At 41.5% G+C, this 26,566-nt stretch overlaps 2 protein-coding genes across 4 annotated transcripts in view; both read left to right on the top strand.

The window, feature by feature from the left end:
• The window catches only part of vps11 (VPS11 core subunit of CORVET and HOPS complexes), a 56,257-nt gene extending 44,737 nt beyond the window's left edge, over positions 1–11,520 (top strand). For all 3 annotated transcript variants that reach the window (XM_070449344.1, XM_070449346.1, XM_070449345.1), the window contains 4 exons: positions 448–650; positions 2,496–2,667; positions 7,192–7,414; positions 9,638–11,520. In XM_070449344.1, coding sequence (XP_070305445.1) covers positions 448–650; positions 2,496–2,667; positions 7,192–7,414; positions 9,638–9,805 — 766 coding nt within the window. In that variant the 3' untranslated portion in view covers positions 9,806–11,520. The remainder of the gene's footprint in view (positions 1–447; positions 651–2,495; positions 2,668–7,191; positions 7,415–9,637) is intronic.
• A 121-nt stretch (positions 11,521–11,641) lies between these two features.
• ift46 (intraflagellar transport 46 homolog (Chlamydomonas)) lies at positions 11,642–26,279 on the top strand. Its single transcript, XM_024013160.2, has 12 exons — positions 11,642–11,736; positions 12,111–12,207; positions 12,451–12,524; positions 15,169–15,308; positions 21,254–21,328; positions 21,509–21,602; positions 21,848–21,976; positions 22,127–22,245; positions 22,609–22,675; positions 25,516–25,576; positions 25,741–25,826; positions 26,090–26,279. Exons 1-12 carry the CDS (start codon positions 11,713–11,715, stop codon positions 26,180–26,182), a joined length of 1,059 nt encoding a protein of 352 aa, XP_023868928.1. The 5' UTR covers positions 11,642–11,712; the 3' UTR covers positions 26,183–26,279.
• The last annotated feature ends 287 nt before the right edge of the window (positions 26,280–26,566 follow it).

Below are 26,566 nucleotides of genomic sequence, written 5' to 3'. Positions count from 1 at the left end.
GCTGTCAGACGGCACCATTTTCTTGTTTTTTTTAATATGCATGTACGTATAGCCATCAGTACATTCCAACATAATTTACAAACCAAGCATGTGTGTTTAATGAGTCCGCCAGATCAGAGGCAGTAGGGATGACCAGGGATGTTCTCTTGATAAGTGTGTGAACTGGACAATTTTCTTGTCCTGCTAAGCATTCAAAAAGTTATTTTGGGTGTCAGGGAAAATGTATGGAGTAATAAGTATGTTATTTTCTATTGGAATGTTGTAAAGTAAAAGTTGTCAAATATAAATAGTAAAGTACAGATACCCCAAAAAATGACTTGAGTGGTACTTTAAAGTATTTTTACACAAGTACTTTAAACCACTGGACTTTTTGGACTTTATTGGTGTACTGATATTGTCAATGATGTAATTTGATTGATATAGTTGATGATGTCCCTCTTTCTCTAGGTACCAGCAGATCATGCACTACCACATGCAGAATGAGGAGTATGGCAAAGTGGTAGAGGCCTGCAAGCGCTACGGCGACCAGGAAGTATGCTTGTGGGAGCAGGCGCTGGGATACTTTGCCCGCAAAGAGGAGGACTGCAAGGCCTACATCAGCCAAGTCCTGGAGCACATTGACCAGAACAACCTGATGCCTCCCCTATTGGGTGAGCGTGAGCCAGTGGCTATATTTGCAGTTTTCCTCTGTATTTCTCCTTCTCTATAGATGAAGATTCTGGGGCTTTCTGTAGAGATTTGCCTACTAATCACTGCCTGAATTATATCAGACCTCACCAACTTAAAAGAAACTCAAACTTTCTTTGGGGTCTTTTGCCTCCACTTCCTGTCATTGAATGTCTCACTGGCTAGAGTGTTCAGTTCTATTTTGACGTCACATGCGCACATCCATGATAAACTTGCCAGGTTAAGTGAACCTTAACCCGGAAGTGCCTTCAGAAAGTATTCACACCCCTTGACTTTTTCCACATTTTGTTGTTACAACCTGAATTTAAAATGGGTTAAATTTAGATTTTGTCACTGGCCTACATGCAATTCCTGAATTAATGTCAAAGTGGAATTGTTCACTTTTTTGGGAACAAATTCATTAAAAATGAAAAGCTGAAGTGTCTTGAGTTGATAAGTATTCAACCCCTTTGTTAAGTCACATAAGTTGCATGGATTAACTCTGTGTGCAATAGATTTTTGAACGACTACCTCAACTCTATACTCTGCACGTACAATTATCCGTGAAGTCCCTCAGTCGAGCACTGAATTTCAAACACAGGTTTAACCAGAGAGGTTTTCCAAAGCTTCAAAAAGAACGGCATCTATTGGTAGATGGATAAAAAAAAAGGCTGATATCCAATATCCCTTAACTAATTAATTACACATTGGATAGTGTATCAATACAGGTGGCCTTCCTAACTCCGATGCCGGAGAGGATGGAAACAGCTCAGGGATTTTACCATGAGTCCATTGGTGACTTTAAAAGTTTAATGGCTGTGATAGGAGAACAATGTTGTTGAGCCAGCCTCCGTTAAGTTACTCCACAATACTAACCTAATTGACAGTGATAGAAGGAAGCCTGTACAGAATAAAAAATATTCCAAAACATGCATCCTGTTTGCAACAAGGCACTAAAGTAATACTGCAAAAAACTTTTTGTCCTGAATACAAAGTGTTCTGTTTTGGGAAAATCCAATACAACACATTACTGGGTACCACACTCCATATTTTCAAGCACAGTGGTGGCAGCATCATGTTATGGGTATGCTTGTAATTGTTAAGGATTGGGGAGTTTTTCAGGATAAGAAAATAAACAGAATTGAGCTAAGCACAGGCAAAATCCTACAGGAAAACCTGGTTCAGTCTGCTTTCTACCAGACACTGTGAGATGAAATCACCTTTCAGCAGTACAATAACCTAAAACACAAGGCCAAATCTACACAGGAGTTTCTTACCAGAAGACGGTGAATGTTCCTGAGTGGCAGAGTTAGTTTTGACTTAAATCTGCTTGAAAATCTATGGCAAGACTTAATGGGTTGTCTAGCAATGATCAACAAGCAATTTGACAGAGCTTGAAGAATTTTGAAAAGAACAATGGGCAAATGTTGCACAATCCAGGTGTGCAAAGCTCTTAGACTTACCCAGAAAGACTCACAGCTGTAATCGTTGCCAAAGGTGATTCTAACATGTACTGACTTGGGTGTGAATACTGATGTAAATGAGTTATTTCTGTATTTCATTAAAAAAATTCTAAAATGTATTTACACTTTGCCATTGTGTGTAAATGGGTGAGGAACAAAAATATATTTAATCCATTTTTAATTCAGGCTGTAACACAACAACATGTGGAACAAGTCATTGGGGGTGTGAATACTTTCTGAAGGTACTGTATATGCTCATAGGAAAATTACTTGGAGCATTATTATAGCAGAGTGGGATCATTTTATTGGGCACTGTTGCTAAGTTTGTTTGTGTGCACGCATGTCTATGCACGTGTTGGTCCACAGTGGTGCAGACGCTGGCACACAACTCCACAGCCACGCTGTCGGTCATCAAAGACTACCTGATCAACAAGCTGCAGAGGGAGAGCCAGCAGATTGAGGACGATGAGCGCAAGATCCGCCAGTACCGTGAGGAGACGGCCCACCTCCGCGCCGAGATCCAGGAACTCAGAAGCAGGTGAGGGACAGGACCATCCTAACCCAAGTCCAGTTCTAAAACAACACCTATCCCCTAGAGCTGGGTCTTGTTCACAAGTGGAGTTTCCTCCATGTTCCATCCATCCAGTTCATCTGACATGTATAAGGGGTGAGAAGTGTCTAAGAAACACAATCTCAATTTGTTTGGTGGCTGCACTTCGATGCAAATTGTTACTGTACAAGGCTCCACATTAACGCTTGCCCGGCGCATGTAAAACATTTTTTGGACAAGCAGATTATAGATTTAAGTTGTCTGAATGGCCAAAAAAAAACACTCAAATCACAATGACAAACAATTAGGTTCTTCCAATCACAATTGGATCAAAGTGTCCTCCGAATGCGATGTGTAGCGCACTGTCCTCCCAATCTCTGCAGAGCGCATTGGAGTAGAATTATTGTAGGCCTGCATTGACCTGCATGAGCGGTCTTTCATTCCTGCAGTCACAGGGATTTTTTTTTTTTTTTAGACCAACGTGAGTTGATCATTGCTAGTTAGTGAGTTATAGCACATTTTATGTCAGCACAGAAAATCCTGGAAAAGTCATGGTGTTTGCATCACCTGTGTGTGTGTGCGAGTGGGCTGTTGCCAGAGAAAGAGAGATTGCAGCAGCAGGTAAAATATTGGTATACAACAGACTAACTAGATAACCAGCCAAACTACACAATATGCTTTGAATTGGCTGTTTCGCTAGGTAACTATTTAGCTATTTGCATATATTAATGTAATTGTCATGTCCGGTGTCCTAAAACTTTCCACCGGTACTCGTGTATAACTGCAAATGGCCGACACGCAGTTGATAGGGGTGCACAGTTGATGAAACCAATGCTGCATACTCCGATTTGTAAAACTCTCAAGCTCTCAAAATTGGGTGTTGAAAATGTGTTCTGACATTGTTGGACAGCTGGCATTCTCCTCTATTCAATACGGGCCATTTACTTCTGGCAATGTAAAAAAATAATAATAATCTTAGAATAGCCTAATTGGCTTTCCGAGTGGCACAGCGGTCTAACGCTAAGAACCAGAATTACATTCATTTCCAATGAAACACTGCGTTTGCCAAAACTCAAATTTCTTGCAGTATTGCGATGCATAGACAGCTTGACAGAAATGGTAGAAGTTGAAAATAAAGGAGAGCCGCACACTCTAGGAGCTCAGATGCAACATTTTTATGTCCAACGTTTCGACAGGCAAGGTGTCTTCATCAGGGTATAATCAAACACTGCCGGGTGACTCGTTTATATAGTGTCAAAAGACACACACACACACACAGGTGTCTGTAATCATGGCCAAGTATGGCCTAATATCATTGGTTAATTCTCAAATATTAAAATGACATGCAAAGAACATACCAAAAACAAATGAATAGCATACGATCATAGATTAAATTTAGACTACATAAGCCTACAAACAATTACAATGGCAAAGTCACAATCACAAGAATGGCTTCAGATCAAAGACTACGTTGAGACCGAAGGGAGCAAGGGTCTTTAAATTAAAGATCCAGGCAGCCTCTCGTTTTAACAATAAGTTATCGACGTCACCCCCTCTCCTAGGGAGGGTGACATGTTCGATGCTAATATAACGCAGAGACGAAATCGAGTGGTTTGCTTCAAAAAAGTGGGCCGCAACTGGGTAAGTCAAGTTTTTGCACCTAATGGTGCTACGATGCTCTGAGAGACGTGCTTTGTTTTACATTTACATTTAAGTCATTTAGCAGACGCTCTTATCCAGAGCGACTTACAAAATGGTGCATTCACCTTACCCACATAATTTTACCCACATAATTTTTACCACATGGGCAAGTTATAAGATAAACTGCCTTGTGGAGAACGTAATAACACCTTTTGATTGGTATCTGTTTCCCTGTTTGGGGGTGTTTGAAGATCTACATTTGTAAGTGCCATTGCATTGAGCACAGCCATTACACTTGTAGTTTCCATCCAGTAGGGGCGCAAATACACGTTGTGCAGGGATATATTGGGGTGGTAAATCAGTGTACCAATTGGTCTCGGAGATTCTGCCCCGTGAGAATACGACCAAGGGAAGGTCTGAAAACACATTACCGAGACTATCATCGGATGTAAGAATGTGCCAATGTTTGTGAACGATTCCCTTAATTTGTTCAGAGCACTTTGAATAGCGGGTAGTTAGAACGCAATGTTTTTTTTACGAGACTGACCTTGAAAAAGGTCATGTCTCGTTTTTGTTTTGAATTTTCTCAATGGCAGTATTAATCTGATCATTTTTGTACCCCCGCTCCTTGAATTTTCTTTGTGTCTCAGCTATATTTCTGTCGAAATCTGATTGTTTTTTGCAAATTCTTTTGATTCGACAGAATTGGTTGTAGGGCAAACTATCTTTCAAGGGAAGTGGGTGACAACTGTCAGCCCTCGACAAACGGTTACGATCAGTAGGTTTCCTGTGACGATTAGTGTATGGAACATTATTTTCACACAAGATCAAAAGATCAAGAAAACTGATTTGACGTATCAGATTGCATAGTAAATCTCAAATTGAATGTTGAACTTTTGTTGCATACATATGATGATGCGTACTATTTTGCGCAATGACACGGTCTGTGTGTTCAAAGCGTAAGGCACTGCATCGCAGTGCTTGAGGCGTCACTACAGCCCCAGGTTCAATCCCAGGCTGTGTCACAGCCGGCCGTGACCGGGAGACCAATAAGGTGGTGCACAATTGGCCCAGCGTCGTCTGGGTTAAGGGAGGGTTTGGCCGGCCGGGATTTCCTTGTCCCGTCGCGCTGTAGCGACTCCTTGTTGCAGGCCAGGCGCCTGCAAGCTGACTTCGGTCGCCAGTTAGACGGTGTTTCCTCCGACACATTGGTGTGACTGGCTTCCGGGTTAAGCTAGCAGTGCGGCTTGGCAGGGTCTTGTTTCGGAGGAAGCATTGCTCTCGACCTTCGCCTCTCCCGATTTCCGTAGGGGAGTTGCAGTGATAGGACAAGACTCTAACTACCAATTGGATATCCCGAAAAAGGGGTAAAAAGTACCTAAAAGAAGAACCTAATTGACAAGTAACTCATATGCTGTCAAGGTCTCCCATGAAAACGTAATATTCTAGCCTTGTAAATATACTTAACAAAAATATAAATACAACAATTTCAATGATTTTACTGAGTTACAGTTTATATATAAGAAAATAAGTAAATTGAAATATATTAATTAGGCCCTAATCTATGGATTTCACATGACTGGGCAGGGGTGAAGCCATTGGTGGACCTGGGAGGGCATACATGCCCTCCCAGGTCCAGCCAATCAGAATTAGTTTTCCAGACAAAAGGGATTTATTCCAGCCAGAAATACTTCTCAGTTTCATCAGCTCTCCGGGTGGCTGGTCTCAGCTAATCACGCAGGTGAAGCAGCTGGATGTGGAGGTCCTGGGCTGAAGTTGTTACCCGTGGACTGTGGTTGTGAGTCCGGTTGGACGTACTGACATATTTGATAAAGCGATGGAGGCAGCTTATGGTAAAGAAATGAACATTCAATTCTCTGGCAACAGCTCTGGTGGACTTTTCTGCAGTCAGCATGCCAATTGCACGCTCCCTCAACTTGAGACATCTGTGGCATTGTGTTGTGTGACAATTACTCATTTTAGAGGGGTATTTTATTGTCCCCAGCACAAGCCGCACCTGTGTATTGATCATGCTGTTTAATTAGCTTCTTGATATTACCACACCTGTCAGGTGGATGGATTATCTTGGCAAAGGAGAAATGCTCACTAACAGGGATGTAAACAAATTTGTGCACAATTTGAGAGAAATAAGCTTGTTGTGCGTATGGAAAATGTCTGGGATCTTTTACTTCAGTTCATGTAACATAGGACTAACACTACATGTTGCATTCATATTTTTGTTCAGTATAGATTAACTTGTTTTAGTTAGATACTTTGCTTTGAAGTCGCCCACCTTAGCCATTTGATCCCTGAAGACAAATAGTATTTGGTTGTAATTGTAATGTTGCAGGGTGGCCAACAATCCTCCAGGAAAGTCCAGGAGAGCTACTGGGTGTGCAGGATTTTGCTCCAGCCCTGCTCTAACACACCAGATTGTAAAAAAATCAGCTGCTCAACAGGACCTTGATAAGCTGACTCGGGTATGTTTGCGCAGGGTTGGATCAAAGTCCTGCACACCCAGTAGCGCTCCAGATGGAGTTGAGTGGCAGGTGATATAATACATGGGATCAGAGACCAGCAGCTTTCTATTGTCAATACCAGTGATTAATAATCATTTTTATTTTGTGAAGTGGTTCCTTGCATCATACTACACAATCTTGTCACTTTTTTGGCCCATGGGCTTACAGACCTTTTTTGGGGGGGAACAAGTGACTTGAGCTTTTGGACAAGTAAACAATGTGTCCTACTTGTCCAAAGAACAAATGGCTAAATAAAGTTCATGTCAAGCCCTACTGTATTTTGAATGCTTAATTTGACCTCACGAAGACCATTACATGAAACTGTACTGATTTTCTCTTTTCTCTCTCACAGCGCAAAGATTTTCCAGAAGACCAAGTGCAGCATGTGCAACAGCCCCCTCGAGCTGCCCTCTGTTCACTTTCTGTGCAGTCACTCCTTCCACCAGCACTGCTTTGAGAGCTACGCCGAGAGTGAGGCCGAGTGTCCCACCTGCACACCGGAAAACCGGAAGGTCATGGACATGCTGCGGGCCCAGGACCAGAAACGAGACCTGCATGACCACTTCACCAGACAGGTGAAACACACACTGACAGCCCTAGTCACTCCACTTTCTTCTTTGTGTGTTTGTTGAGCTGTCCAGTGACACGAGCCTACCAGATGAGCTAAACTACTTCTATGCTCACTTCGAGGCAAATAACACTGAAACATGCATAAGAGCACCAGCTGTTCCGGAAGACTGTGTGATCACGCTCTCCGCAGCCGTTGTGAGTAAGGCCTTTAAACAGGTCAACATTCACAAGGCTGCAGGACCAGATGGATTACCAGGACGTATACTGCGAGCATGCACTGACCACCTGGCAAGTGTCTTCACTGATATTTTCAAACTCTCCTTGTCCGAGTCTGTAGTACCAACATGTTTTAAGCAGACCACCATAGTGCCTGTGCCCAAGAACACTAAGGTAACCTGCCTAAACGACTACCGACCCGTAGCACTCACCTATGTAGCCATGAATTGCTTTGATAGGCTGGTCGTGGCTCATATCAACACCATTATCCCAGAAACCCTAGACCCACTCTAATTTGCATACCGCCCCAACAGATCCACAGTTGGTGCAATCTCTATTGCACTCCACACTGCCCTTTCCCACCTAGACATAAGGGACACCTATGTGAGAATGCTATTAATTGACTACAGCGCAGCATTCAACACCATAGTGCCCTCGACGCTCATCAATTAGTTAAGGACCCTGGGACTAAACACCTCCCTCTGCAACTGGATCCTAGACTTCCTGACGGGCCGTCACCCGGTTGTAAGGGTAGGTAACAACACATCCGCCATGCTGATCCTCAAAACAGGGGCCCCTCAGGGGTGCGTGCTCAGTCCCCTCCTGTACTCCCTATTCACTCATGACTGCACGGCCAGGCACAACTCCAACACCATCATTAAGTTTGCTGATGACACAACAGTGGTAGGCCTGATCACCGACAACGACGAGACAGCCTATTGGTAGGAGGTCAGAGACCTGGTCGGGTGGTGCCAGGACAGCAACCTCTCCCTCAACGTGATCAAGACAAAGGAGATGATTGTGAACAACAGGAAAAGGCGGACCGAGCACGCCCCATTCTCATCGACGGGGTTGCAGTGGTGCAGGTTGAGAGCTTCAGGTTCCTTGGTGTCCACATCACCAACAAACTAACATTGTCCAAGCACACCAGTCGTGAAGAGGGCACGACAAAACCTATTCCCTCTCAGGAGACTGAAAAGATTTGGCATGGGTCCTCAGATCCTCAAAAGGTTCTACAGCTGCACCCTCGAGAGCATCCTGACTGGTTGTATTACTGCCTGATATGGCAACTGCTCGGCCTCTGACCGCAAAGCACTACAGAAGTACTGGGCTGTTCGCACTACCATCACTGGGGCTAAGCTTCCTGCCATCCAGGACCTCTATACCAGACGGTATCAGAGAAAGGCCCTAAAAATTGTCAGACTCCAGCCACCCTAGTCATAGACTGTTCTCCCTTCTACCGCACGGCAAACGGTACAGGAGCGCCAAGTCTAGGTCCAAGAGGCTTCTAAACAGCTTCTAGCCCCAAGCCATAAGACTCCTGAACACCTAATCAAATGGCTACCCAGACTATATGCATCTCCTCCCCCTCTTTTATACCGCTGCTACTCTCTGTTGTTATCATCTATGCATAGTCACTGTAATAACTCTACCTACATGTACATACTACCTCAACTAACCGGTGCCCCCGCACATTGACTCTGTACCGGTACCCCGCTGTATATAGTCTCGCTATTGTTATTTTACTGCTGCTCTTTAATTACTTTTATTTATTTTTATTATCTGTTATTGTTTAAACTGCATTGTTGGTTAGGGACTCGTAAGTATGCATTTCACTGTAAGGTCTACTACACCTGTTGTATTCGGCGCATGTGACTAATAACATTTGATTTGATATTTTGTGGTAACTGCTGAGGGGGGTGACTAAAGTGAAAATACCCTCTTTGCTTGCCTTTTCTTGTTCTCTCTCGCTCCCTCTTTTGTGTTCAAGTATGTTTTATTGGCACATGACTTGAAACTACAACAAAGTTTTATATACTGTAGTAGTCAATAGTCATTCAATAAGATGTAGTAATAGTGCAACACTTAATCTATCAAGTCCAAAGATCAATATAAAGTTCACTACTATAAGAGGAAAGCTAATTTAACACAAAAGATCATCCTTTATTTTCAGAACTGATGTGTACGCTATCATTTCTTTATCCTGGCTCACTTATTTCTATGCATTTCAGCTGCGGTGCTCCAATGATGGTTTCTCCGTGGTGGCGGACTACTTTGGCCGTGGGGTGTTCAACAAGCTAACCCTGGTCACCGACCCGCCGGGCAGCAAGGTGGGGGCGGGAAGCCTGGAGGCAGACCTGCAGAGGGACCTACTCATCCACACCAAGAGGAACACTTGAGGGCCACAGGGCACAATGGATACAACAGCTTGCAACTGTACACTATTACCCTTTTCACACTATCATGCTGACCCAAACCAAGCTGGGCTGGCTCTGATATTTTATTTTCAGATTGTCCTTTTTAGCACAGTTGATTTGTGTGGCTCGGCTTGGTTCAACTCCGTTGTGTGAAAAGCCCTTAGGTTCTGTGTTTTGCTGTCTGCTGCTCAAGCTAAGAATAAACTACTATACCCAGCTGCAATGGGGTCCCTGACCCATCGTGCTTTGTTCTGTAGTTCAGGATGCCACAATATTTAGTCAAGATGAATCAGTCATGCTCCTGTCGCAACACCAGTAAGAGATGTGTTGCTAGTTTCTGTTTCTATGCCAGGAGTTTCATGAATGTGTGATCGTGTTCTGATGCATGTAACTTAACACGTCTGTGCATCTGGGTTGTGTTTATTAGGTGAAATAACGGAAAACGTTTTTGCAACGTGCAATGAATATGAGCATTACTTATTGTACAGGTAGTTGCTGTTTTCTTCAATTTGGCACCTAATAAACCCTGGTCCAAGAGGTTCAGAATGAAGGGTTGTTGGGTGGATTTTGTTTGTATGCACTTGATTTATGTGTATTGTGTAATGTCTTTGAGCACTCTGTAATTTGCAAACTTAACTTAGTTAGAATTTGTATTTTTTAAAAGAAGACTAACTCTTGAAATAAATGTGGCTTATTGATACTGGGAGTGTACAGATAGATGCATTTTATTCCTTGTTGTGCCTTCTTGAAATGCTGTGTGCATGTATTTATTCCAAATGGGATGTGTCATGCCATCTCATATTTGGATTTTATACCATGGCCTTGTTGAATACTCTTTTCTGATTGGCTTGAAGGGCATTCTCAAGCGTGCATTATTTCCCTATGTATATCAGCACGTATAATTAAATCGCTATAGTTCATGCTTACATGTTTTGTTTGAGCTGGTTTTGAAACAAAGTCGAATTGAAAACCATTGTTATTGTTGAATTTGATGTTCATAATAGCAAGCTAGGACTGATGGTTTGGTTAGCTAAACTAACATGTGTCTGTTTGGTTACCATAGCAACTACTGTGGCTATCTAGTAAACTTACTAGGTACTTCAGTGGATGTTGAACACATTTCTACCAACACATTTCTAGTGGAAACTGTGTTAAATTATAGCCATGGTTTAAAATAGATAATCAACTCCGGGTTCTATGCATCCTCTGTAAAATATTGCAACTCCATGGACGGTCAGTTCCACTCAGCTAGGGCATAGTGGAACACACCTTACACATCGTTCATTATCTTCTATAGAACGCATAGCCATTTGTTGATTATCCCTTACTTATAAAAATGTAGTCCATCTCACACTATACTTTTTGAAGTGTGAATTTGGCTACCCCCAAACATCATTATTAATGTCTTTAATACACTTCTCTTCAAGGTGACTGCCAGAAAGGTGCATGTTGTGGCTGGTGAGACATTTTGCCTAGATAGTGTGGTATCAACCAGTGATTCTGTAATGTCTTTGTATCAATCCACTTATGTTGTATATAGATTTGACCTGCACATTACCTGAATAATGAATGAACTAGCTACATGTCATATGCTTAGAATTCTAGTTCTATGCATTAGCATACTTGAAATGTGTCACATAAATGATCATGTTTAAAAATGTGTGTGCTTATCTAAATAAATGTGCACAGATATTCAAGTCAATGGTCTGTATAATCATTGTGTGACCGTTTGTTTTATTAACCAATGTATGGTACATCTCAGTTGAGGTTGCTGAGGGGAGGACGACTCATAATAGCTGGAAATTTCCCATTTCTAACCCCTCCAAGAGAGCCAACAAAGGGTGTTATCGCGAGACTTGGTATCCCTTGGTGACGGTACACTGGCTTTCATGGATAGAGCAGAGAAACAAAAGGTAACCAAAAACTCAGATTATCTTTCACAAATTCACGAAATGATTGTTCACACTTCATTCTGTATAGAATTGGTATTTCATGCATTCCTCCTTTTATGCTAGTTTTGCTCATGTATCCAACTTTTATGGCAATGCTAGCTAGCTAACGTTAGCTAGCTAACAGGGTTTATTTAAATGTAATTCCTGTAGCCTTGTCAACATGTACTGCCAACAACTCAAGCCACAACTTACATTAGCTAACTGGCTAGCTAGCTATCCGGCTACCCAACGTGCCCAGCTAGTTTGCATGTAGCCTACCACAGTCCTTAACAGTAATGTTACATTCGGATAGTTTGCATGTTGTCAAGTCATTAAGTGATTTGTCGCATCTTCAGACTAAGCTCATAACTAACCAGCCCTATGACGAGAGCCTGGAGGTGAACGACTACGAGGAAATCGCTAGTGTGTACACCCCGACTCCACGAAGACCAGGTACTAAAAGTGTAATTCATGCAATTCAGAAGCAAATTGCGTGATGCTATTTATTAGATCCTATAGCAACCCTAACCCCGATATGAGTTCATTATGGCCTCAACCAATATATCTGGACCTTTTATTATGGTACTGTCAGGTGGTAGTGCACTTTCACCATAACCACAGGGTTGCTGCTGGTTCAACCCCTGCTGTGAATGTACCCCCTCATCGCTAACATCTCAACTTTCTCCCCTTTACAAGTCTCAAGGAAAAAGAACAGACCGCTGCATGAAATGGCGAACAACAGCAGTGATGAATTTGACGACGATGTAAAGGTGATTATGTATGGGACAATCAACAAGGGGCTATACGTTCTATGGAAAATAATGAATGACGTGAAAGGTGTGTTCCATGACGCGCAAGCAGAGTGGAACTGACCTCCCACGTAGTGACATTATTTCTCAACCTGCTCCACTACAAAACCGTCGATGAGAATGGGGCGTGCTCGGTCCGCCTTTTCCTGTTGTCCACAATCATCTCCTTTGTCTTGAACACATTGAGGGAGAGGTTGTTGTCCTTGCACCACATGGTCAGGTCTCTAACCTCCTCCCTATAGGCTGTCTCATCGTTGTCGGTGATCAGGCTTACCACTGTTGTGTTATCAGCAAAAATAATGATGGTGTTGGAGTTGTGCCTGGCCGTGCAGTTATGAGTGAACTGGGAGTACAGGAGGGGACTGAGCACGCACCCCTGAGGGGACCCCGTGTTGAGGATCAGCGTGGCTGATTTGTTGTTACCTCCCCTTACCACCTGGGGGGCGGCCCGTCAGGAAGTCTAGGATCCAGTTGCAGAGGGAGGTGTTTAGTCCCAGGGTCCTTAGCTTAGTGATGCGCTTTGAGGGCACTATGGTGTTGGAACGCTGCGCTGTAGTCAATGAATAGCATTCTCACATAGCTGTTCCTTTTGTCCAGGTGGGAAAGGGCAGTGTGGAGTGCAATAGAGTTTGCATTATCTGTGGATCTGTTGGTGTGGTATGCAAATTGGAGTGGGTCTAGGGTTTCTGGGATAATGATGTTGATGTGAGCCATGACCAGCCTTTCAAAGCATTTCATGGCTACAGACGTGAGTGCTACGGGTCTCTAGTCATGTAGGCAGGTTACCTTAGTGTTCTTGGGCACAGGGACTATGGTGGTCTACAGACTCGGACACGGAGAGGTTGAACATGTCAGTGAAGACACTTGCCAGTTGGTCAGCGCATGCTCAGAGTACACATCCTGGTAATCCGTCTGGCCCTGCGGCCTTGTGAATGTTGACCTGTTTAAAGGTCTTACTCACGTCGGCTGCGGAGAGCGTGATCACACAGTCATCCGGACCAGCTGACGCTCTCATGCATGTTTCAGTGTTACTTGCCTCAAAGCGAGCATAGAAGTTATTTAGCTCGTCTGGTAGGCTCGTGTCACTGGGCAACTCTCGATTGTGCTTTCCTTTGTAGTCTGTAATATTTTGCAAGCCCTGCCACATCCGACGAGCGTCTGAGCCGGTGTAGTACGATTGACAACACAACTGATTGGCTCAAACGCATTAGGAAGCAAGAAATTCCACAAATTACCTTTTAACAAGGCATACTGGTTACTTACATTTACATTTAAGTCATTTAGCAGACGCTCTTATCCAGAGCGACTTACAAATTGGTGCATTCACCTTATGATATCCAGTGGAACAACCACTTTACAATAGTGCATCTAACTCTTTTAAGGGGGGGGGGGTTAGAAGGATTACTTTATCCTATCCTAGGTATTCCTTAAAGAGGTGGGGTTTCAGGTGTCTCCGGAAGGTGGTGATTGACTCCGCTGACCTGGCGTCGTGAGGGAGTTTGTTCCACCATTGGGGTGCCAGAGCAGCGAACAGTTTTGACTGGGCTAAGCGGGAACTGTACTTCCTCAGAGGTAGGAGGCGAGCAGGCCAGAGGTGGATGAACGCAGTGCCCTTGTTTGGGTGTAGGGCCTGATCAGAGCCTGAAGGTACGGGAGGTGCCGTTCCCCTCACAGCTCCGTAGGCAAGCACCATGGTCTTGTAGCGGATGCGAGCTTCAACTGGAAGCCAGTGGAGAGAGCGGAGGAGCGGGGTGACGTGAGAGAACTTGGGAAGGTTGAACACCAGACGGGTGTACTTGAAATGCATTCCAGGTGACTACCTCATGAAGCTGATTGAGACAATGCCAAGAGTGTGCAAGCTGTCATCAAGGCAAAGGGTGGCTACTTTGAATAATCTCAAATATAAAATGTATTTTGATTTGTTTAACACTCTTTTGTATACTACATAATAATTCCATGTGTTATGTCATAGTTTTGATGTCTTCACTATTATTCTACAATGTAGAAAATAGTAAAAATAAAGAAAAACCCTGGAAAGAGTTGGTGTGTCAACTTTTGACTGGTACTGTAGAACATGTAAGACTGAACTAGTCATTGAATTCTACCATGCTGATTATATACTTTGAGTGAGAGACAATGATGCATACGCTAGAATGCCCTTCAAGCCAATCAGAAACGAGTATTCAACAATGCCATGGTATAAGAATTGCTATAAACTGGGTGGTTCGAGCCCTGAAAGCTGATTGGCTGAAAGCTATCAGACCGTATACCACAGGTATGACAAAACATTTATTTTTACTCTTCTAATAATGTTGGTAACCAGTTTATTATAGCAATAAGGCACCCCTGGGGTTGATGGTATATGGCCAATATACCAAGGCTAAGGACTGTATCCAGGTACTCTGCGTTGCACATAAGAACAGCCCTTAGCTGTGATATATTGGCCATATACCACACCCCCTCGGTCCTTACTGCTTAAATATATAATGAATTGGACTGGTGGTGACAGACCAAGTATATTAGCTACCTAGCTAGCTAGAGGTATCTATTCCAACACATTCAGATAGATATTTTATGACGATCTATTGTGTTCTACCAACGACAGCCAAAAAAGAAGGATCAAAGGAACGGCCAGCCTGGCTTGAGTGAGAATGAGGAAGAAGAGGAGGAGGAAGATGATGATGATGATTCGGATGAGACGGAGTCTGATGAAGAGGAGGGTGAGCCGGGATCCGCCCCGGAAGGGTGAGTGCAGTCAAATCTCAGTGCGCACACTGAGTAGGTTATAGACACATATACTGATCCCATCATGAAAAGTTCTGCGCGCAGTTCCGAATCAGAATCTGGTTTGTTTACATGGAAGTGAGTATGATCACATTCAACTTTAGATGCAGCTCATGCAAGTCAGCAAACAAGTAATCAGATGGTTATCGTCTACTACAACATTGCAGATGTCATCGGAGGATTGATTTACCTAATAAGCTAGCAAGCCAGCGAGGCAAGGTAAATGATCACAAATAGAACCGGAAGAATAATATATACTGAGCAAAAATATAAACGTAACATGTATAAAGTGTTGGTTTCATGAGCTGAAATAAAAGATCCCCGAAATGTTCCATATGCACAAAAAGCGTACAGATTTGTTTACATCCCTGTTAGTGATAATTTCTCCTTTGCCAAGATAATCCATCCACCTGACATGACAGGTGTGGCATATCAAGAAGCTGATCAATGAAATTGTATTGGTCACATACACGTGATTAGCAGATGTTATTGCGGGTGTAGAGAAATGCTGTGCAGTAATATCTAACAAATTACACAACATATACCCAATACACACAAATCTAAGTAGGAATGAATGAAGACTATATATACATACATATACACACACACACACACAGTTGAAGTCGGAAGTTTCCATACACCTTAGCTAAATACATTTAAACTCAGTTTTTCACAATTCCTGACATTTAATCCTAGTAAAAGTTCCCTGTCTTAGGTCAGTAAGGATCGCCACTATATTTTAAGAATGTGAAATGTCAGAATAATATTAGAGAGAAGGATTTTTTTCAGCTTTTATTTCTTTCATCACATTCCCAGTGGGTCAGAAGTTTACATACACTCAATTAGTATTTGGTAGCATTGCCTTTTAAATTGTTTAACTTGGGTCAAATGTGTTTTCATGGTCACTCACTGCTAAGGTTATCATGATCCCAACATCAGTGTATACTGTAGCTAGCTATCTGCTACAAAGCTTTTTGTTGCGAGTATGCATGCGCATCACTCAAATGTGACATTTGCTCCTAGACAAAAAATGGCTCTATGTACAGAACTCTGTACACACACACACACCAGGGTTTCCATTAGGAAAATTTGGCGCAGGACATTTGACTGGCAGCATTTACATTTTCCGGGCATTTAAGAAATTTACCAGATCCATATGCATTGGTTGCGCAACCTGATTAGGGCGTCCAGCCAAGGTACTCAGAAGGCCAGAAATCACATTTAGTTTATGGTAATTCATAAAAATATAAAATAAATGATTGTTGAGTTTCAACTATCAGTGAAAAGCAGAGACCCAGCCGGGCATATCGCAATATTTCTATTTTTTTAAACTATCGCAGAGAAGCAGTTTGGAAAGCAAAATGGCTATTGCTGTAGGCCTAAATGGAAGTCAATGAAAAGACTTCAATCTGTCTTTTAATTATGACAATTCTCAACTTAATTGAGCGAAAGGCTATCTTATTGGCACCAGCGGAGAACACCGGCCATATCCACGGTGAGTGTGGATATTCACTGTCTTTATCATTCAGTGCCACTTTCGTGTTTTTTTGGACAATAATTTTTCTTCCTCCAGGTTAGATGGATGTCATTGTATTTGTTTCTCCCCTTTACGTAGGCCCAGAGTAGGCTACCCTGTAATTTTTGCAGTGGTGTAAAATACTTAAAGTAGTTTTTTGGGATAACTTTTACTTTTACTCCACTACATTCCTAAGGAAAATAATGTACTTTTTACTCAATACATTTTCCCTGACACCCAAAAGTAGTCATTACATTTTGAATGCTTAACAGGACATCCCTGGCCATCGCTACTACCTCTGATTTGGCGAACTCACTAAATACATGCTTCATTTGTCAATTATGTCTTAATGTTGGAGTGTGCCCTTGACTATCAGTAAATCAACATTTAAACAAATGTTTTGGATTGCCGAATAGAAGTAATTTTAAATTATTTTTACTTTTGATACTTAAGTATCAAAAGTAAATGTAATTGCAAAAATATACTTAGGTATATTTAAAACGAAATACTTTTAGACTTTTACTCTAGTAGTATTTTACTGGGTGACTTTCACTTCAGTCATTTTCTGTTTATGTATCTTTACTTTTACTGAAGTATGACAATTGGGTACTTTTTCCACCACTGAATTTTTGTCGTATTAAAAAAGATTCTGCTAATGTCTCCAGTCATAGAAAATGTAGTAGAATTGCATGAAATGTGTTTATGAAAGGCCAACATTTCCCTGTGAAATAGCCTAGGCCAACTCTACACCACTATGTGCTGCATTGAACAGTCTTTTTTGCGAACAGAGATTGAGTTATAATAGAAAGTCTGCAAATGCGAGGATGCATGGAATGGTTTATTATAAAGGTGCATTTTTAGGGTACGAATAGCTTCCCCAAACTCGAAACTCAAGTGCCGCTTATGTTAGAATAACTGTCCACATTTACTTTTCCTCAGCCATCAAGGTGAGTAACGAACAGTAAAATCACTAGCCTATGTCAATCTACTATCCCCCCATAGTAGAAAAGTTTGTTGTTCTGTGCGAGAATGAAATAGCCTATTCCAAAAAGACTCTGGGACAGTTGTGGGATGGTATATCCCAAATTCATACAACCAGTAGGCCTTTAGGCTACATGCAGAAAACGTTAAAAAGCAATGAGGCTCATGCGACAGATCAGAATGTTTACCTTAAAATGTTGATCAACTATATATATATATTTTTTCACACACACCATCATACCATCATATCACCTCTTAGTAAGTTGGACACAAATAGTGTTTTAAACCCTCAGCTCATTGGATCCAAATTAGACGGACCCACAAAATGTTTTGATGCCAGGGTTTAGGGCTTCAAACTTGGCATGAACATCTTTGAGTTGTCAAATGAAGGTCCTATATGCTCATCATAACTGTGTTCATTTTGTGAGCAGGCAGCCAGAGTCAGAGATAGTTGAGTATCTTAAAACACATTGGAGGAGAAGGTCCGATTGGAGGGACTTTGGATCTTCTCCTCCTATGCGGGTTAAGAAGGAGGTGAGGAGAGAGGTCTTTGAGTTGTTACATGAAGGTCCTATATGCTCATAATAATAACCATGTACATTTTGTGAGCAGACAGCCAGGGCCAGAGATGGTTAAGTATCTCGATAGGGAGAAGATAACAGAAGATGATCCGAGCTATACGTGCAGGTCAGTTTTAGAATTGAATAAGAGGCAGTTCTATTGAGGCCAGGTGCAGGGAAAAGTCATATTTTCTAATAGGAACAAATCTGAATGGAGGATAACTTTACAAAATGCTTTATGCAGCTACAGTGTCTTCAGAAAGTATTCATACCCCTTGACTTATTCCACATTTTGTTGTGTTACAGCCTGAATTAAAAATGGATTAAATAGATTTGTTTTTCTCACCCATTTACACACAATGCCGCATAATGACAAAGTGAGAACATGTTTTTAGAAATTGTTGCAATGTATTGAAAATTAAATAGAGAAATATCTAATTTACATAAGTATTTACACCCCTGAGTCAATACTTTATAGAAGCAACTTTGGCAGCGATTACAGCTGTGAGTCTTTCTGGGTAGGTCTCTTAAGAGCTTTCCACACCTGGTTTGTGCAATATTTGCCCATTTTTTATTATTTTCAAAGTTCTTCAAGCTCTGTCATATTGGTTGTTGATCATTGTTAGACAACCATTTTCAGGTCTTCCCGTAGATTTAAGTCAAAACTGTAACTCGGCCACTCAGGAACATTCACTGTCTTCTTGGTGAGCAACTCCATTGTAGATTTGGCCTTGTGTTTTAGGTTATTGTCCTGCTGAAAGGTGAATCTCAGTGTCTGGTGAATCTCAGTGTCTGGTGGAAATCAGACTGAACCAGGATTTCCTCTAGGATTATGCCATTGCTTTGTTCCATTCCGTGATTATTATTTTTTATCCTGAAAAACTCCCTCAGTCCTGTGTTCAACATTTATCACAGAAAGATTGTTTCATCCATACACACTTACTGTGCTGTGTAAAAGTATCTGCCCCCTTAAGGATTTGTTTCTATTTTTGTATATTTTTGACACTGAATGTTATCAGTTCTTCAACCTAAACCTAAAATTAGATCAAGGGAAACAGAGTGAATAAATATAACATCATTTGTCATACTTATTTCATTTATTTAATAAACAAAGTTATGCAACACCTAATGCCCCTGTGTGAAAAAATAATTGCCCCCTAACACTCAATAACTGGTTGTGCCACCTTTTATCTGCAATGACAGTATCCAAACGCTTCCTGTAGTTGTTTTTCAGTGTCACATCGCTTTGAAGGAATTCTATCCCACTTTTCTATGCATAACTGCTTTAACTTAGGGACATTTGTGGGATTTGGAGCATGAACTGCTTGTTTCAGGTCCCGCCACAACATCTAAATCGGGTTTAGGTCTGGATTTTGACTAGGCCATTCCAAAACTTTACATTTGTTGCAGCCATTCTTTGTTTCAAACATTCTGATGTGGGCAAAAAGGTGTGATGGGTCTGCACTAGACTTGTTTGTGTTTTGGATCATTGTCTTGCTGCATGAACCATCTGCGCATCAACTTCAGCTCACGAACGGATGGCCTGACTGCTACATGCACACAATAATGCGATTATTGTGAATAGTCCGATTTAATATAATAGTTTGTTTTAAAACGTTTACATGCTTTGCAAGAAGAATATCTGAAATCAGTCTACCTTGCAGAAAATCGGCAATCAAAATAAACGTTCTACCACAGCGACCATGTTATTGTTGGGATGCCTATTTGATTCTGAGATGCATACTTTTAGTTTTTCCAAAACGAATTTGACTACCGCAAAAACGGAAGCTTGAGCTGCTAGTGCTAGCACGTGCACAGATCTAATACACCACTGTAATTCTAATTTAAGGCGTTAACATGTCCTGATAATTTGAAAGATTGCTCAGAAAACCTGTTGTTTTAATCAGCGTATGCTTACTTCGATTATGACCGTATACTGATTTTAGATAAGCAGAATGAGGTGTTTACATGACTAATCCCGTATTCGGCTTAATGCCATAATCCATTTAAAATCGAATTATTTGTGTGCATGTAAACGTACTAATAGAGGGCAGTATCCATAGTTCCTTCAATGATGGCAAGTGCTCCAGGTCCTAAGGCACCAAACACTGCATTCCACAGTAAGAACCTCATACCAACTGTTCAGCGATGGTGGTAGTGTGACGGTTTGGGTATGTTTTGCTGCCTCAGGACCTGGATAACTTGCCATCATTGAAGGAACCATAATTCTGCTCTGTATCAGAGAATTCTACAGGAGAATGAAAGGCCATCTGTCTGTGAGCTGAAGCACAACTGGGTCATGCAGAAAGATAATAATCTAAAACACACAAGCAAGTCTACATCAGAATGGCTGAAAAGCACCTAAAAAATTGTTTACGAATGGCTTAGTCAAAGTCCAGACCTAAACCTGATTGAGATGTTGTGGTAGGACCTGAAACATGCAGTTAATTCTCGAAAACCAACTAATGTCGATGAGTTAAAGCATTTCTGCATGGAAAAGGGGGACAAAATTCCTTCAGTGATGTGAGAGACCAATCAACAACTACAGGAAGCGTTTGGTTGCGGTCATTGCAGTTAAAGGTGACAGTTACTTTTTCACACAGGGACATTGGGTTTTGAATAATGTTGTTCATTAAATAATTGAAATAAGTATCAACATTTTGTGTTATTTGTTCACTCAGGTTCCCTTGATCTAATATTAGGTTTTGGTTGAAGATCTGATAACATTCAGTTAAAAAATATGCAAAAATAGAGAAAATCAGAAAGGGGACAAGTACTTTTTCACAGCACTATAGTTAATTTTAAATGTAAACAGTCGAACATCCCAAATCTGATGCTTTTCTTTGCAGGGCATATGACCCGGCAGACTACGACCACCTTCCTGTCACTGCAGAGATCAAAGAGCTGTTTCAGTACATTACCCGGTGAGTGGCGCCTGCAGCTCAGCTACAAAGCTGTGTGTGTTTATTTACAGCTGACTAAGCTGAATATGCCACTTATTGACATTTCTACACAGGGTGAAAAACAGCCCTTGCTCCAAGCCACAATTCCTCTGAATTATTATATATATATATTTTTTAGTAACATTGTTTGTGAATCTGCAGGTATACTCCTCAGACCATTGAACTAGACCACAAGCTTAAACCCTTTATACCCGACTTCATCCCAGCAGTGGGAGACATTGATGCCTTCCTTAAAGTGAGCATTACCAAGCAAACACATTTTCTCTTAGCTTCACATTTATTTTATGGTGCCAATTCTTTCCTTCCCTGCTTGATGGAATCACATTGGTGAAATGTCCAATTTTGTGTAAAATTTGTTTTCTAATCCAATCATGTAATGATCAGTGGTTACATCAAAAGATACAGGGAGGAAGGTGGAATGTAATAATAAGTTCTCCGAGCTGGGCTACTGTCAATGACTTTGTTCCATTGTAACCTCAGGTCCCACGTCCCGATGGCAAAGCAGATAACCTGGGGCTGTTGGTCCTGGATGAGCCCTGCACCAAGCAGTCAGACCCCACTGTCCTGTCACTGTGGCTCTCTGAGAACAGCAAGCAGCACAACATTGCTGTAAGTACAACAAGTATAACACAGTGCGGTTTATAAATCCCCCACAGTCGGGCACAATTTACATCAGACTGTGCACATAACTATGGGTACTGCTTTCAGACAGACACACACAGCAAATTCATTGATCCCTTCTCTCCGTGCGCTGCACAGGAGGTGAAAGTGAAAAGTGTGGAGAACCCGGAGAAGAACCCCAAAGCCATTGAGAATTGGATCGAGAGCATCAGTGAGCTCCATCGCTCCAAACCCCCAGCCACCGTCCACTACACCAGGCAAATGTTTACTTTATCTCACAGTACTGGTGCTGCCCTAGCCTGGTCCCAGATCTGTTTGTGCTGTATAGCCAACTCCAAAACAAATGTTTGGTATGACAATGACCATAAGAATTGGCTATACAGCACAAACAGATCTGGGACCGGCTAGAACTGGTATTGATATTGTCAGACTCTGACCATTATCTGATTCTAAGTCAGTTCTGTGATTTATGTGAACGTGAATAGACACTGGCTCTGTGCCAAACTCTGTGCATACTACTAAGAAGGAAGGAAGGAATGTATGCATGTGGTGTGCTAGTATGGACTTTGGAATGTATCCACTCATATGCATGAAAAGATGGGTGTATTCTATTTTTCCAGGTCCATGCCAGACATTGATACTCTAATGCAGGAGTGGCCACCTGAATTTGAAGAGCTGCTGGGAAAGGTTAGTCACCAAACCTGAACTGAACCTGCTCGTCTATCTATGGAACAATGGATATTTTAAACAGCAAGCATTTTGACCTGCTAGCTAGCTACTTCCTGTCTGTCATTTCCTGTTCAGCGTTGACTTGTCTAATTGCAGCCTTAATTGGACACATTGTGGCCACGGTTCATTTTCATAACCCACATTGAATACTCAGATTTGATTTTATTGGTCGCGTACACATATTTTGCAGATGTTATCGCAGGTGCAGTGGAATGCTTATGTTTCTAGCGCCAACAGTGCAGTATTACCGAACAATACAAAACAATACACACAAATCCAAAAAATAAAAATAAGGAAATTACGAAATCAGAACAAGCAATATCAGAGTCCGGAATATAGGGGTGGCAGGTAGTCTAGTGGTTAGAGTGTTGGACCAGAGTGTTACCTTGCCAGCTCGAATCCCCGAGCTGGCAAGGTAAAAAGCTATCGTTCTGCCCCTGAACAAGGCAGTTAACCCACTGTTCCCTGGTAGGCCGTCATTGAAAATAAGAATTTGTTCTTAACTGACTTGCTTAATTAAATAAAAAATTATATATATGTGTGTGTATGGTATGTATGTATGTATGTATGTATGTATGTATGTATGTATGTATGTATGTATGTATGTATGTATGTATGTATGTGTGTATATATATATATGTATGTATGTGTGTGTATATATATATATACACTGCTCAAAAAAATAAAGGGAACACTTCAACAACACAATGTAACTCCAAGTCAATCAGCTCGCATTGATGTGCCATCCTGGATGAGCTGCACTACCTGAGCCACTTGTGTGGGTTGTAGACTCCGTCTCATGCTACCACTAGAGTGAAAGCACCGCCAGCATTCAAAAGTGACCAAAACATCAGCCAGGAAGCATAGGAACTGAGAAGTGGTCTGTGGTCACCACCTGCAGAACCACTCCTTTATTGGGGGTGTCTTGCTAATTGCCTATAATTTCCACCTTTTGTCTATACCATTTGCACAACAGCATGTGAAATTTATTGTCAATCAGTGTTGCTTCCTAAGTGGATAGTTTGATTTCACAGAAGTGTGATTGACTTGGAGTTACATTGTGTTGTTTAAGTGTTCCCTTTATTTTTTTGAGCAGTGTGTATATATATATGTATGTATATATATGTATGTGTGTGTGTGTGTGTGTATATATATATATATATATATACATACATACATACATACATATCGATATATATACATACATACATACATACATACATACATACATACATACATACATATCGATATATATATATATATATGTGTGTATGTATACTGAACAAAAATATAAACGCAACATGCAACAATTTCAGCCATGGGTGGCATAGTCCCACCCACTTGGGTGCCAGGCTCACCCAATCAGAATGAGTTTTTCCCTACAAAAGGGCTTTATTACAGACAGAAATACTCCTCAGCTTCATCAGCTGTTCGGGTGGCTGGTGTTAGACGATCCCACAGGTAAAGAAGCCAGATGTGCAGGTCCTGGACTGGCGTGGTCTGCGGTTGTGAGGCCGGTTGGACGTACTGCCAAATTCTCTAAAACGACATTGTTGGCGAATTATGGTAGAGAAATGAACATTTAATCCTTTGGCAACCGCTCTGGTGGACATTCCTGCAGTCAGCATGCTAATTGCACGCTCCCTCAAAACATCTGTGGCATTGTGTTGTATGACAAAAATGCACATTTTAGAGTGGCCATTTATTGTCCCCAGCACAAGGTGCACCTGTGTAATGAGCATGCTGTTGAATCAGCTTCTTGATATGCCACACCTGCCAGGTGGATAGGTTATCTTGGCAAAGGAGAAATGCTCACTAACAGATGTTAAGAAATTGGTGCACAAAATTTGAGAGAAATAAGCTTTTTGTACGTATGGAACATTTCTGGGATCTTTTATTTCGGCTCATGAAACCAACACTACATGTTGCGTTTATTTTTGTTCAGTATATATGTACACTGAGTGTACAAAACATTAGGAACACCTTCCTAATATTGAGTTGCACCCCCCTTTGACCTTAGAACAGCCATGGACTCGGCAAGGTGTCTAAAGCTTTCCACATGGATGCTGGTCCATGTTGACTCCAATGCTTCCCACAGTTGTGTCAAGTTGTCTGGATGTCCTTTGGGAGGTGGACCATTCTTGATGAACATGGGAAACTGTTGAGCATGAAAAACCCAGCAGCGTTGCAGTTCTTGACACACTCAAACCGGTGTTCCTGGCACCTACTACCATACCACGTTCAAAGTCACTTAAATATTTTGTCTTACCCATTCAACCTCTGAACACACATACACAATCCATGCCTCAAGTGTCTCTCGACTTAAAATTCCTTCTTTAACCTGTCTCCTCCTCTTCATCTACACTGATTTGAAGTGGATTTAACAAGTGACATCAATAAGGGATCATAGCTTCCACCCGGATTCACCTGGTCAGTCTGTCATGGAAAGTGCAGGTGTTCCTAATGTTTTGTACACACAGTGTATATGATGGTGTGTATAGACAGTATATGAAAATAAAGGTGTGTACAGCAGTAGTTATATAGGATGAGCGTTGACTAGAATACAGTATATACATATGAAGTGGGTAAATCAGTGTTAACATTTTATTATTGTGACCAGCGTTCAATGGCTATGTATATAGTGCAGCAGTCTAACAACAAAGCTTTCTTATCAACTTCTGCTGTCCTTCATGAGTTGCTGTGTTCCCTTCCCTTTGCACAGAATGCAAAAGGCCAAACATTGTCAAAACTGTTTTCTGTTTTCTCCTCTACCTCAACCCTTTCTCGCCTTTTCCTAGGTTAGCCTACCAACGGCCGATATCAATTGTGATCTGACCGAGTACATTGAGGTCATATGTGGTGAGTTTTTCAAATTCTCTGCACACAATGCATTCAACAACGTCTGTCTGCTTGTGTAACACATTTGGATAACACGGGGTGGGACAATCTGGACTGAAATGCCAATTTCATTTTTTGTTGTTGTGCCTTACTGAATACAACCCTTGTTTTTTCCACTCTCAAAGGCATCCTCGACATCCCCATCTACAAGAGCCGGATTCACTCACTCCATGTGCTGTTCACTCTTTACTCCGAGTTCAAAAACTCACAGGTACCACAGTATTTACTCGCCTAACTTTCAGTTGGGTAGGGACCATCGGGATGACATTGTCACCATCCTTGCTGTGATTGTCATGTTCTTTCAATAGTTTTATTCTGACAAAATGGTTATAAAGGCAATTTTGCAGAACAGCACCATACACAAACTATAAATAGCACAATTTGGTGTAATGTCCATAGTAATGTAACTTATTTAGCTATTTTTCAATGATAATGTTTAGTCCTCCCTTACTAAAAAACATCTCCTTGTTTCAGCATTTCAAAGCCTTAGCGGAGGGTCAGAAGTCAGACACTCTGTCAGCTCCTCGCTCCACCACTGGAGAGCCAGAGACACTGGCCTTCGACTGAGGACAGACAACTAACTCCTGTTGAGTCAAGGACATGTTGCCTTCATTGTTCACCATCTGTGATTACTGTACTTTGTGGAAAGGAGGACAGAAGGATGCATAGATGTATATAAATGTTTGTAAATATTTATACACTTAACTTTATACAAAGTGCTTTTCTAGGATAGACTTACTGTTATGTGGAATAAATTGCATTGTTTTATATTTCAAGTAGTCTTTGGTGTGTTAAGTTTCATTAAGTACTTCCTATTATTAAATTACTTAATGTTTACATGGTAGAACCTGTGTTTATTATGTTTTCATTATCTGTGAATAATATATGTTTATAGTAGTTTATCACTCACTACTCTACATTCCACTTAGAAAGAAACATTCCAGTAAGGAG

Source organism: Salvelinus sp. IW2-2015, linkage group LG20, assembly GCF_002910315.2.
Source record: "Salvelinus sp. IW2-2015 linkage group LG20, ASM291031v2, whole genome shotgun sequence".
NCBI classification, from domain to species: Eukaryota; Metazoa; Chordata; class Actinopteri; order Salmoniformes; family Salmonidae; genus Salvelinus; species Salvelinus sp. IW2-2015.
This window is presented reverse-complemented; position numbering and strand designations above follow the sequence as displayed.